Source organism: Poromitra crassiceps, assembly GCF_964638095.1.
Source record: "Poromitra crassiceps genome assembly, chromosome: 21".
NCBI lineage: Eukaryota > Metazoa > Chordata > Actinopteri > Beryciformes > Melamphaidae > Poromitra > Poromitra crassiceps.
Genome location: NC_139638.1, coordinates 28,561,776 through 28,575,203, shown reverse-complemented (window position 1 = coordinate 28,575,203; position 13,428 = coordinate 28,561,776). Strand labels below are relative to the sequence as shown.

The 13,428-nt window shown below is 42.0% G+C and overlaps 3 protein-coding genes across 5 annotated transcripts in view; 1 reads left to right on the top strand and 2 right to left on the bottom strand.

Annotated features, from left to right (window-relative positions):
* The first annotated feature begins 2,939 nt into the window (after positions 1-2,939).
* Positions 2,940-7,752, top strand: LOC310795605 (iron-sulfur cluster assembly scaffold protein IscU-like). Its single transcript, XM_083657679.1, has 5 exons — positions 2,940-3,108; positions 5,516-5,629; positions 6,285-6,395; positions 6,548-6,626; positions 7,134-7,752. The coding sequence occupies exons 1-5, from the start codon at positions 3,007-3,009 to the stop codon at positions 7,235-7,237; spliced, it is 510 nt and encodes a 169-aa protein (XP_083513805.1). The 5' UTR covers positions 2,940-3,006; the 3' UTR covers positions 7,238-7,752.
* A 1,040-nt stretch (positions 7,753-8,792) lies between these two features.
* On the bottom strand, positions 8,793-12,629 carry tmem119b (transmembrane protein 119b). Its single transcript, XM_083657620.1, has 2 exons — positions 12,462-12,629; positions 8,793-9,748 (listed from the first exon to the last, which is right to left on the bottom strand). The coding sequence occupies exons 1-2, from the start codon at positions 12,462-12,464 to the stop codon at positions 8,861-8,863; spliced, it is 891 nt and encodes a 296-aa protein (XP_083513746.1). The 5' UTR covers positions 12,465-12,629; the 3' UTR covers positions 8,793-8,860.
* Positions 12,630-13,008: 379 nt separating this feature from the next.
* The window catches only part of LOC310795815 (uncharacterized protein), a 7,164-nt gene continuing 6,744 nt past the window's right edge, over positions 13,009-13,428 (bottom strand). For all 3 annotated transcript variants that reach the window (XM_083657905.1, XM_083657906.1, XM_083657907.1), the window contains exon 3: positions 13,009-13,428. This exon is cut by the window's right edge and continues 4,519 nt beyond it. The gene's annotated coding sequence lies outside the window, so the exon portion shown is untranslated.

The window sequence follows — 13,428 nt, the reverse complement described above, 5'->3', positions numbered from 1 at the left end:
AAATAAAACTTTTTTTTTTGTGCAAAAGCTTCATAGTTCAATGAAAATATGTTATGCTTTAAATCTAAAATGGTTCATGGATTACATTCTAATCTAACAATCAATTTAAAAGTCAAGCATGTTACTGTGGAAACAATTAAACTTAGCCCAAAATCACAAATCAGAATGAGGGGGTCCCCGGTATATTTTCTATCTTGTAAGGGGTCCTTGGCTGAAAAAACATTTGAGAACCTCTGTCCTAAAGTAAAGTGCTGCATGATACAGAGTAGTTAATGAGTACTGAATCAGTATTAGATATTTCCTATGAAAAGACGTTATTTTTGTTTTTGTCATACCTGACAGTTTCGACTGCTTTGCTTCCTGCAGCCTTCTTCAGAGACTCTGAAGAAGGCTGCAGGAAGCAAAGCAGTCGAAACTGTCAGGTATGACAAAAACAAAAATAACGTCTTTTCATAGGAAATATCTAATACTGTAAAACTAAGTCAGACGTCATGAACCTTTTTGGATTAGTACTGAATCAATTTGTTTCCTCACCCCCCCCCCCTCCAATGAACTAATCATTAACTGATACTCTATGAAATTTGTTTTTCACCAACTCAAGAACTGGCCATTAACTAAATAGTTCCTCATTCGTTCCTCATTAGTCCCTGTTATGGAATAGAATTGACCATCCCTCATCCAGCAGTGTATACATTAGCAGTCAGGGAAGTTAGATCAATCAGTTGTATTCAAGCCATAACATTTTACTTCTGCTAACTTCATAGCAGAAGGGTTGTATTCACTTCTCAATTATATACATCATGATGTATGCAATTACAGAGGTAACAGAATGCAGCCTGTCAAGAGAGGTATCTATTTACTGTACAATTGTATACAATGTCATTTTGAGAAACCCACAACATGCAAACATTTCAGATTCTTTTAATATCAGACGACAGCTCTCGGTAAGGAATTATGAAATCAATTCAGACTTACCCGCTCTGTCGTTGATATCCGTACTTCGTGACGCCAGTTGATATAGAATGGAATTTCACCACTCCTCATCCGCTATATAATGATTATAACAGCTTATATAAACCAAATTTAATGAAACCAAGAGCCAGAAAGATGTCTTATGAAAGTATATTTAAAGCCATAACAAACTTCCCTAAACGTCATTAGAAAAGGAAATTCCATTCTATATCAGTTCCCTAACTACTCTAAATGTTGTGTACTGTAGCTGTAGGGCTACTCTGTTGTAATGTCATGTATTCATGGTATTCCCATGATGTCACAAGCATGTTCTTACCAATATGGCGCTACAATACACACAGCTCATTGGCTGTTTGTGTCACTTGATTGTAATCACCTGTTACTGTAATTGATTACAATCAACTGTTATTTTCCTACCAAGATGGCCGTGTGGTGATGTAACAGGATACTATCAACATTTTTCACCATGCCCACCATCCTACCACACACACACCTGACCCTTTTCTATTTCATCTGTATCATGACTGTATACTGAATGGCTTGTTGTTCCATATTATAAAACGGCTCTCTCAAATCAAGCAATCTGATTGGTTCACAGCCATTGTATAAATCCCGTAACCGAGTCCAATAACCCATGGCCATGGGTTATTGGTTGCCATGGCAACTCTCTTACTAAAAGCCTTTGGTTACCTAAAAAAAAACAAATGGCGGAGACAGCTGTCAGATCCTTGTGAATCGATCTTTGCTTATAACTTTACTAATACTTCGCAGAAAATTATGTTTGTACAAGAATAGATGCGGGCTAATGTCTTCTTTGCAAAAAAAAGGCTGTTAACCCCGCATTTAACCCCGCATTTAACCCCGTAACGTTAGTTGGTGTCGGGCTTTGCAGAAAGCACTCAGCTTCTCAGCAAGCGCTGAGAATGCAGCGCTGCGCTCGAGCTGCCTGTCGGCTTTCCAGAAAGCTCTCAGCTTCTCAGCAAGCGCCAGGATTGGCCAATGTCAACTTCAGTCTCCAGAACGATCCAATCAAATCACCCACACGTCTATCTTCTTGCTAGAGGTCCCGCCTTACAGTAGTGTTTCAACTGACTCTATCAGAATACCATGCCAGTCGGACTTATAGTATTATTATTATATTTATATTATCATACTTGGAAACCGTTTTATAAAAGCAATATAGCACTCGAGCAGCGTGTGTTGTGGCATATATCCCGCTGATCAGTTGTTATCCCACTCGGCCTGCGGCCTCGTGGGATAACAACTGATCAGCGGGATATATTTGCCACAACACACTAGCTCTCATGCTATATTGCTTAATTATAGAGGGGGTTCATCAGCATCGGGCAGCACAAGCCATGATACACCAATGGGTGGTTTGCTTTGCTTCTTCAACATCTAATGGTGCATCAGACATATTAAATAATTTAATTCACTTACAGTGACTAACCTTTTTATTTCTCCACATTTAATATGTCCATTCAGTGCCCCCCCCCCAATCTATTTTCATGTTATTATTGCATGTGATTGCACCTTATCCATGATGTGTGTATTTGACTGTGTGTAGTGTGTTTAGCCTACAACAGTGGTTCTCAAACCTTTTCAAGGACCCCTAAACAGACACAAATTAGAACACTGACCCCATTTGATAAGATTTTGTCCCAGGGGCCCGCATCTGATAAGATTTTTTGCTTTTAGATGTTTTATTATTACAGAAAGTGTATGAAAGCCATAAACAAAAGTTATACATTCTGCCACTGTGTTCCAATGGAATTATAGTGAGAGACAAAAAAAAGAGCATGACCCTTTTTGCTGGGGGACCCCCTGGAACCCCCTCAGGACCCCTGGCGGGTCCCCCGCCCCCACTTTGAGAACCACTGGCCTAATACATAATAAACTTGAATCTGCGCATGCGCAGCTGTAGTTTAGCTCCGCCCCCCTTCCCACTGAGCTAAAAGAAACGAGAGGCTCCAGCCCAGGCTGATCAGATCTCCAGGCCGGTTCATACTGCGTCATTATCCTACTGTTGTGAACATGGCCGGGACCGCTGTGAAGAAGTGCATCAACCCTCTACTCTTCCTCAGCAGGAGGGTTTCTGCTCCGTCTCCCATCACCCAGTGCTCCTACCACCAGAAGGTAAACTACAACACATCATACTTTACATACAGGCTGCTAGAAGCTAACTGCAGCAGCTATAAGCTGTCAGTCTGTCAGTTTGCTAGCACGCTGTCTGTTATGTCATCATAACATTAGCTAAATGACAGCTTCATATTCATAACAACGTTATGAGTAAGTGACACAGTGTTGCTGTTGGTTAACTTGACCTTGCCTAGCTAGAGATGGAGCCGGTTCGTAAGGTTAGGGAGCTAAGCTTGATAGATAGATGGTTGAATAAATATATAACTAAACCGTTACTGTATCATAATAACAGAGGCAGAGAGAGGGAGGGAGGGAGGGGGAGAGAAAGAAAACACTTGTGATGATGGAGAGAGCAAGATAGTGACTTGTTATGAAACGCTAGCATTTTAAAAAGTATTATCATTATTATTATTATTATTATTATTATTATTACTATTATAAAATATAATAATTGTATTACTATTATTATTATTATTATTATTATTATTATATAATAGCCTATAAAATATAATGATTGTATTATTATTATTATTATTATTATTTATTATTAGGGTTTTCTTGGGAGTCATACAGACCCTCCCATCATGTTAAGTTAGTTATAAAAGCTTATGGTGAAGCCTAGTGAGGCAGAGAAGAAATGTTTAATTATGGACCATGTTGTAACAATCAGCATCAGCTGCTACCACCAGAAGCTAAACTACTACAATACATCACAATTGCTATAAGCTAACTGCACACTACTGTCAGTTTGCTAGCACGATGTTTGTTATGTCATAGTAACATTAGCTAAATGACAGCATCATATAACTACGTTGTGAGGAACTGACGGTGGTTAACTTTACATTGCCTAATGGAGCCGGTTCGTAAAACGTTAGTGATCTATACCTTGATAGATGGTTGAACAAATAGGCTAACTAAACCTTACTGTATCTCATAACACAGAGACAGAGAGAGGGAGGGAGGGAGAGAGAGAGAGAGAGAGTGTGAGATAGTGGCTTGTTATGAAATGCCAGCACAGCATTTTAGAAGTCTACCTTCTTGTGTCATTATTAGGTATACATTTATAATCCCTGTGTAACAGTTTCATCCTCTTCTAATCTGGAATATCTCAGATAATATTCATATTTAGAGGTTTGAGTTTCATACTGGTCTGTGGTCTGGCCACCTGATGCATCACGCATGTAGTCAGAGATTTGCTTGTGAGTCATACAGACAGCTTCCTTCGTGTTAGGTTAGTTATAAAAGCATGTTGTAATAATCAGCATCAGCATAATTTTCATTTATAAGGTTAGCATGATATTTGGGTGGAGTGCAGTCTGACACGTGGAGCGTCAAAGACTTGACATCCTGTCTGGCGAACCTGTTATGTTAGCTACTTTCTATTTTTTAACATTAACATTAACATTTATTGCCCCCCAAAATGGCACCCCACAATAGCCTAAACTTTAAAGTAACATTGAAAGGTCACAAATATGTGGATGTCAGTTTTGGAAAAAATAAAAAATAAAAAATAAAAATAATAAAAAACAATATATAATACTCATTTCACAAACAGCTCATACTGTATAGTGATATATAAGGTCACTTTTGCGTTTAAAACGGTCCATTTTAGGCAATGGCCAGCATCTTGATGTAAGCTTCGCTCTTCAGTATTGTTTTCACAATGACTCAGCAGGAATGTAGGCAGGAGGAGGATGTAGAAAACCGAGGACAATGAAGCCCTGTCATAATCAGTTGATATAAAGTTCCTTTGCGTAAGGGTGAAAACGCAGAGTGGTGTAACGGCAACGTAGAATACCTCATGGCCAATTTTCTTTTCGTAATGTGCCAATGAAAAAGAAAAGAAATCATATGATAGAGAAGCAAAGTGACCGCCTACTTCCTGCTTCAGCACTGTACCAGAGATTTTCATCCGCCATTTATTTTCCCATGGACATTTCGTAAAAATGCTTATAAAAATAGTTTTACTTCGTTAAACCAAACGGTTCAGCTATATTTAGAATCTGGAGAGACCATAGAACATTTCACTTAAAAAACAACACAGAAAAAAAATAATCTTTAAATTTGTGATTTTTTTAACGTTTTGGTCCGAGTGAAATGTTATGTGGTCTCTCCTGTTTCTAAATATATCTGAACCGTTTGGTTTGACGAAGTAAAGCTATTTTTATACGCATTTTACGAAATGTCTATGGGAAAATAAATGGCGGATGAAAATCTCTGGTACAGTGCTGAAGCAGGAAGTGACGTTCCACTATGCTGTTATATCACTCCGCTTCACCAGATTTATCTCGTATTACAGGATATTCTCAACAACCGGACGGAGTATGAATTGGCAGTGCTCTAATTCACTTGTGCAATGTTTAAGAGAGTACTTCTACTTCCTCCTATACTTCTATCTCTCAAGGTGGTGGATCACTATGAGAACCCAAGAAATGTTGGCTCACTGGACAAGAACTCCAGGAACGTGGGAACCGGCTTGGTGGGCGCTCCAGCATGTGGAGATGTCATGAAGCTTCAGGTGCGTCTGTCACTACACCTGGATTATTCTTTTTACATGGTTTTTAACAAGTAGATGGTGCAAAGTATAGACCCTTCTCACGGGGGCCATTTTGTGTCGAAAAGGCAGGGTAAACACAAGTGCAAGCAAAACACTAATGAGGGTTTCAAAGTTCCATGATTTGAATTTGGGGCGGCTGTAGCTCAGGAGGTAGAGTGCGTCGTCCACTAATCGCTTTGGATAAAAGAGGTCGGTGGTTCGATTCCCAGCTCCTCCAGTCTGCATGTCGAAGTGTCCTTGGGCAAGATACTGAACCCCAAATTGCTCCCGTTGGTGTGTGAATGGGTGAATGTACCTAATGACTGTAAAGCGCTTTGGATAAAAGCGCTCTATAAATGCAGGCCATTTACCATTTACCAAAATGGCCCCCGTGAAAAGGGTCTATTGTGACAACACAGTTCAGTTGTTGATGAATTTGTTTAGTAATTTTAAACATCATTTCATAGTTGTTGTTTTGTCAGGAGAAATACAGTGTGCTTTTCCTCAGCGTTAGGAGCAGTTGTTTCAATCATTTGGTTCAAAAACAAAATGGGTCATTTCTAGATTTTTCGACATGGGAACATAATCAGCTGCTTGTAAAACGTACGACATTCTGTCACAAATGTTAATCTGACAGATTCTGGTGGGCGAGGATGGCAAGATCGTGGATGCCAGGTTCAAGACGTTTGGCTGCGGCTCTGCTATCGCCTCCAGCTCCGTGGTCACCGAATGGGTCAAGGGCAAATCGGTGAGTGAACACACACACACACGTCAGACACACACACACACACGCGCGCACGCACGCACACACACACACACACACACACACACACACACACACACACACACACACACACACACAATGGAATGCCTAATGGGACTGTGTGCTTTTCTGTTCAGCCTGAGGAAGCCCTGACGATCAAGAACACTGACATCGCCAAAGAGCTCAGTCTTCCCCCGGTGAAACTTCACTGCTCCAGTGAGTTATTTATTTACAATCAATATTTATAATGATAATGTCTGATGATATTCTATTCTATTCTATTCTATTCTATTCTATTCTATTCTATTCTATTCTATTCTATTTTATTCTAGTTACTGGGAACTGGATGGCTTACCCTTTGGATCTCTATGTATTATTATGAGTATACATAATATATGGCTATTATTATTATTCCTTCCCATGGATGAAGAGGTGCCACATTTTTCACACATATCCAGCTCCATGCAAAATGACGCCCACTACATTTTTGAGCTAAGCTACAGTGGTGCTACAGCAATCAGTTAAATTTTAAAACTTAAAAAAAAACCTGCTATAAATCAACATTGCATCCTACAGAACTTTAATTGTCACAGTGGCTATCTCAATGCTTCCATATAGCCTGTAGTCATCCCCCCATCCCCCTCAAAATCTGTGTAACTAATTAATTAAACTAATTAAACTAAACTAATTAAACCTGATTGTATTTCTAATTCTCCCTCTCAGTGCTGGCAGAGGATGCGATCAAGGCTGCTCTGGCTGACTATCGTCTCAAGCAGCTGGAGGACCAGCAGGAGAACCAGCAGGAGGTGATGGTGGCCAGCAATTAAACACACCCCTCTCTCATCCAGTCCGAGGAGATCCTGGTTCTGCTTTCTGTTACCAAGTGGGCGATATGATGAGTCGTCCTGTATCATTATGATGAGTCATCCTGAATGTGTTGATGACATGTTCTCTGTCAACCGCATAATAATAACACAATGTTACACCAGGCCTCGGTAGCAGGAAGTGGTTCCCCCAGCAGCGCTGTTCCTTTAGCTGTCACCTAAACGCACAATGTAAGCACTGATTGGGTGATGGGTACCAAGCGGAGCCTTATTTTCAAGAGATGAGATTTTGTTCTTCATGATGTTTCTTGAATGCTGTGGTGGTGATGGTGGTATTGTTCAAGGTGAAGGTTGCCTTGGTATCCTGTCCACACACCCCCTAAGCACTGCTCTTTGACATGCTATGCAGCAAAAAAGTGGTTGAAAGGGTCCATTGACTTGACTGTTGTAGAAATGCTTTCTTGTCAACCTGCAATAAAACTAGCTTGAATAATATTGTATTTTTTTCTCCTCCTCCCTGAAAAGTGTGATATTGCTTTGAACAGCCTAGTAAATGAAAAGACTTCTGTTCACCATGTGTGAACTTTACTGCAATTGCCCACTAGATGTCGCTAATTCAACACACATTCCTTACTCCGACCTAGTAGAGAGCACCCAGGGAAGACTAGCTGTAGTCTAGGCCAGTCGTCCTCAAATGGGGGTCCGGGGACCCCCAGGGGTCCTTGAGGGGTTCCCAGCCAAAAGGGGGTAATTTATTTTTGCTATAATTCCATTCATAAGTAACACAATGACTTTAGTATTTTGGTCATGGGTTTTATACACTTTCCGTAATAAAACATCTAAAAGCATAAATCTTATTATCATATGGGGGACCGTGGAACAAAATCCTATTAAATGGGGCTCCGTGGTCTAATCTTTGTCAGTTTAGGGGTCCCTCATGTGAAACAACCAGAGAACCACTGGTCTAGGCATCAGCTAATGTGGATCCTTTTAATAAACAAATAAACATGTGAAGCAGAATTAGTCTTTGGAATGATTTTGCCAAAATGTTTGCTGTCGGTTTATTTGTGTAATATTGACCACTTATGCCCAGGCCAGTTTGTCCATGATTCATCATCAGAAACTTTAAAAAGTATTTGTACAACTTGGTTAAATATGTTACGCAAAAATATAATAGTCATCATCATCACACAATGATGATCAGTCGTCCCTCAGCAGAAATATTAAGGGAGTTGGACTGTAAATATTTCACAAACGTTCATTGGTATTTGACCAAAAACACCATGGAATAAGAACTTCTTTGTGCCAGCAGCTGCTAAGGACGTCAGTCTATGATAAATAACAGTCTCACTTTGTCTCGATATACCCAACTATACCCAAAGCAACTTGCTTTGACTAATAATACTTAATAAGATTTTTACAGATATCGTTTTCTCTGCAACGCCTCAGAGTGACGCAGCATCGAAACATCCCGAATAAAGGTCACTCGTAAAAACATCCGATTGGAATGCAGCGTCATATTTGAGGCACCCGTGGGAAATGTGCACACAGTCTTAAAAAGGTTTGGACTGGAGAGATCATGGATTCCGGCTGGAACTAGATCAAACATCTGCAGGCTCAGAACAGTTAGAAGGCCGTTTTCTCTCCGGTGATGAGCTGAAGTGGAGTGGAGTCACTGTGAATGTGCTGTGACGAAGGCCTGTGTGCCTGTGAGAAGGGCCCAGACGAGATCTCCACCTCCTCTTCCTCCTCCTCTGCAGGGGTCAGAGGTCGCTCTGGGCCCTCCACAGCAGCTGCCTCACAGTCTGGAGGCGGCGGACACGCCTCCTTTTGCTCCAGGAGATGTGACACCTCCTTATCTCCAGTACTGGCATCTGGCTTGGGGCTACTACCCTCTGCTATCTTTTCACAGGGCTCGTTTGCCTCTCGCACATCTGGAGATCTGTTTGCCGTCCGGAGGCTCTTGGCGGCCCTCATGATGTCCGCCTGCAGCTGCTTGCGGGCGTCCACCGGCTCGGGCTGCTCCTGGCCGCGCGGGGCCTTCTCCGGCACCTCGTGGAAGGGCTTAGTGCCTCCGGTCTTGTCCCTCTGGTCCACGTACATCTTGGAGGGGAAGGAGGAAGGGTAGTAGGAAGCGTTGACCTTTCGCCTGCGGCTCATGCAGACGGCGCCGCAGATCATCAGGAAGAGGACGAGGAGGAGAGTGGCTCCGACGAGGATGAAGAGCAAGTGCGTCTGGAGGAAGTTCACGACCTGCTTGAGGAACACGGTGTCCACGTGGGAGTGGCCCCCAGCAGGCGTGGTTTGGTAGTCGGAGGAGAGGCCGCCGGTGGCCGGGGTCGACGACGGGGCCGGGGCCAGGCGACTCGGCGGCTCCTCCCCCTCTGCACTGCCCTCTGTCTGTGACACCTGCAGAGGCAGGGGCGTGGCCAAGCTGCTGCTGATGATGATGCAGAACGCCACACACAGACCAATCGGATGAAGCGCCATCAGGAGCATCATTTCCCGCACGATCTGCAAATAACAGTGATTTAATTACCGAGTGGTTAAAGGAACACTCCGGCCATTTTCAACCAGCTTTGTATCATTAGAACATCAGTAGTATATCAGAAAACTGTAAACGGTTTTGAAGTCTGTCATTTAATTTGACAGTTATTGAGTGTTTAAGTGTGGACCAGTGACATCACTGGTCCACACTAACTCAAATGAATAACTCATTAACTCAAATCAACTCTCAATAACTGTCAAACTATTCATCATTCATCTAGTTTGACAGTTGTTGAGAGTTGATTTGAGTTAATGAGTTATTAATTTGAGTTAGTGACACTTTTAACACTCAATAACTGTCAAATTAAATGACAGACTTCAAAACAGTTTACAGTTGTCTGATATACTACTGAGTGTTCCTTTAATGTTGTGGGTGGTGGTGGTGGTGGTTTACACCAGTGACTCTCAACTATAGACTGTATACTCTCAAACCGTTTCATATCAAGGTCTCTAATTTAGTCCACATAACACCACAGACCCCCATTTGATGTGATTGTGTCTCTCGGACTCAAATCTGAGATTTCTTTTAAATTGTTGGATATGCTTTTGTCCAGATGTCCATGACTGCCTGTATTGTAGGTAGAGAGATAACAGAGAAACTGTGGTCAGAAGATTCACAACAGTCATTCTTGTGTTCACTTCTTTTAAATGAAATAATGCTGAAATTCAACAATTCATCAATTTGCTGGGGACCCCCTGGAACCCCCTCAGACAAGGACCACAGGGGATCCCCGGTGTCCACGTTGAGAACCACTGGTTTGTACACAGCTGTTGAGAAGCAAGCATGACCTTATAGCCTACTAGATCCATTTGGGTTTCGGACACAACATTTCGTAAATACTTTCTCCTAAAATCTGCCTATAAACCATTTAAAACCTCCAATATTTCATAAAACTATCTCACAATGAATGTCTTTACCTACATATAGGTTCTCTGAATTATACTATAACAGTAGCAATCACTGGCAAACAAATTGAATAAGGTACAAAAACGTCTTCTTCTTCAGAGTCAAACAAGACGCCGCTCGCGTCGAAACGTTCGCTTTTGCACCTTATTAAATGTGTAGTTTGCCAGTGATTTTGTGTGCTCCAGTCACTTCTACCTCTCCAGTCTTCTGTCCTCGTCTGAGAGCAGCGACCTCCCCTTGTGGAGGGGCTGTAGCACGAGAGATTCCTTCGACATTATTACTATAACAGTAATTTAATTGCTCTCCCATCTGCACAAGGCCTGCAGGAAGATAGATTGGCTTCATTCTAACTGTTCCCTTAAACGAATGACTCAGCCCCCAAATTATATTTGGACGAAAGCGGTCTGCTGAACATTCATACTGTAGCAGATGTCCACCTACTACTGCAGCAGAGACAAAGAGGCAACTGCTTCTTCAAAACACAGAAGACATCTCTCATAGCAGTGATACTCAACTTGCGGCCCGGCCTGGAATATGGAATATCTTTCAATAATCTATGATTTAGCTGCTAAATTGTCAAATACCGCCGTCTGCTCGCTACCCAGGCACTTATGTATGTGCTTAACCTAACTAACTTAACCTAACTAACTATCCGGTGTGCACAACAACATTGTCAGACTAAATTCCGACTGACACCCCAAAAACCTGCAATCCGCTACAGAAAAATGTATATTGTTTGTTTATTAACTGGCCCCTGGCCTTCTATCATTTCACGAAAGTGGCCCCCGGGCAAAGCAAGTTGAGTATCCCTGTTAAGCCTTAGTAGCCTTAGGCTATACACTGTTTGAGTTTTGCAGAAGTTCTTCATCGTGATCACTTTGCTTGGTCTGTGTCTGAGCTACCTTTGCTGCTCCAGCTGTGTTCAAGCTGGACCACATGAAACTCTGCACAGAGCTGCATCTGGCAAAGGGGGAGGGGGGGTTATTTAGAATTAATCACCCACTCACCCCCGGCTATTATGTTAGACACGCCTGTGCAGTCAAGACACATGAACATACACACAGCTACAGCTACACACACACACACACACACACACACACACACACACACACACACACACACACGCACACACACACACACACACACACACACACACACACACACACACACACGCCCACAAGTGCAATGAATCTCCATCAGGAATGCTTCTACTAGTATTTATTACTATTATTACTACTAATGATTTTGTTACAATGAATATTTATGAATGATGATGTCTGATGATATTCTATTATATTCTACTCTATTCTATTCTATTCTCCATCAGGAATGCTTCTACTAGTATTTATTACTATTATTACTACTAATGCTTTTGTTATTATACTATCAAGTCTTTTGTTCAGTCCTGACAGTCTAAACTCACATACAGTAACTGACAATAGTCAAATTGCCTCTGAAGGCAGCATCAGCAGCAGACCCTGTTGGTTTGAAAGGTTGCTTTTTGTAACTTTGTGCAGTCAATAAAACATTGGAAACTGTGGCCAGTGTGTGTGGATAATATCCTTCTTCTAGAATTGAGACTAAACATTGTCATGAGTTCTTTTGATTCCCCGGCCCGAGGCTGTTAGATGCTGGTCTGAAGGCATGTCATGTGAGGCAATGTGATGTCCAGCAAAAGCAATGGGTTATTCTGGAGAGCGTAAACATCCAATGAACAACATACAACATAAAAAAAAAAACTTGTTTGCAAAAATCAAAAAGTATTTTACTCACCATATAAGTGGCCACACGCGTGATGTGGAAGAAGATCTCCTATAGGAACTGTGTCTGATGGAGGAGGAATAACACAAAGCAGGGTGAGAAAATGAACTGAGAGAGAGCGAAGCAAGAAAGTCAACCGCCCGATGAAGCACGCACGCCACTTCTCCAGTTTCAGGTTTCAGGCTGGAGGTCTCTCTGGAAGAAGTTGTTTAGCCATGAGGACAGATCCCTCCTCTCTCTCTCTCTCTCTCCTGTGTTCTCCTCCCCCTCTCGGCCTTTCTGTTTCCCAGAGAGTGGCTTGTCTCAGACTGTGGCCTGCCTGCCTGCCTGCTCACACAGATTGTTCTTGTTAGGTAGGAGTTTGTAATGTGATGTGTGGGGGCAGGGGGCTCACACTCACTTCTGCTCTCCTGTTCCTGGACGTGCAAGAGATGATCTACAGGCAGCAGAATGAAACAACACTGGCTATTTGATTACCTTTTATTAATTTTTATCACTAGGGAACTGATAGACCAATAACTCATATACATGTATATATATATGTGTGTGTGTGTGGTCCTTCTGTTTGTGTGACTTTATGCATGCCCCTTTAGACCAGTGGTTCTCAAATTGTTTCACATGGACCACTAAACTGACAAAAATTAGACCACGGACCCCCATTTTATAGGATGTTGTCCCACGGTCCCCCATATGATAATAAGATTGATGCTTTTAGATGTTTTATTACAGAAGGTGTATAAAACCCATGACCAAAATAGTCATTGTGTTACTTATGAATGGAATTATAGCGGAAATAAATGACCCCCCTTTTGGCTGGGGACCCCCTGGAACCCAACTCAAGGACCCCTGGGGGTCCCCGGACCCCCCATTTGAGAACCACTGCTTTAGACACATCATGGTCATTTCTGTAACTTTCATTGCACAGATGTTCACATCTAACATATTTCTGCAGGGAGGAATCCACAACCTCTGACAGTGA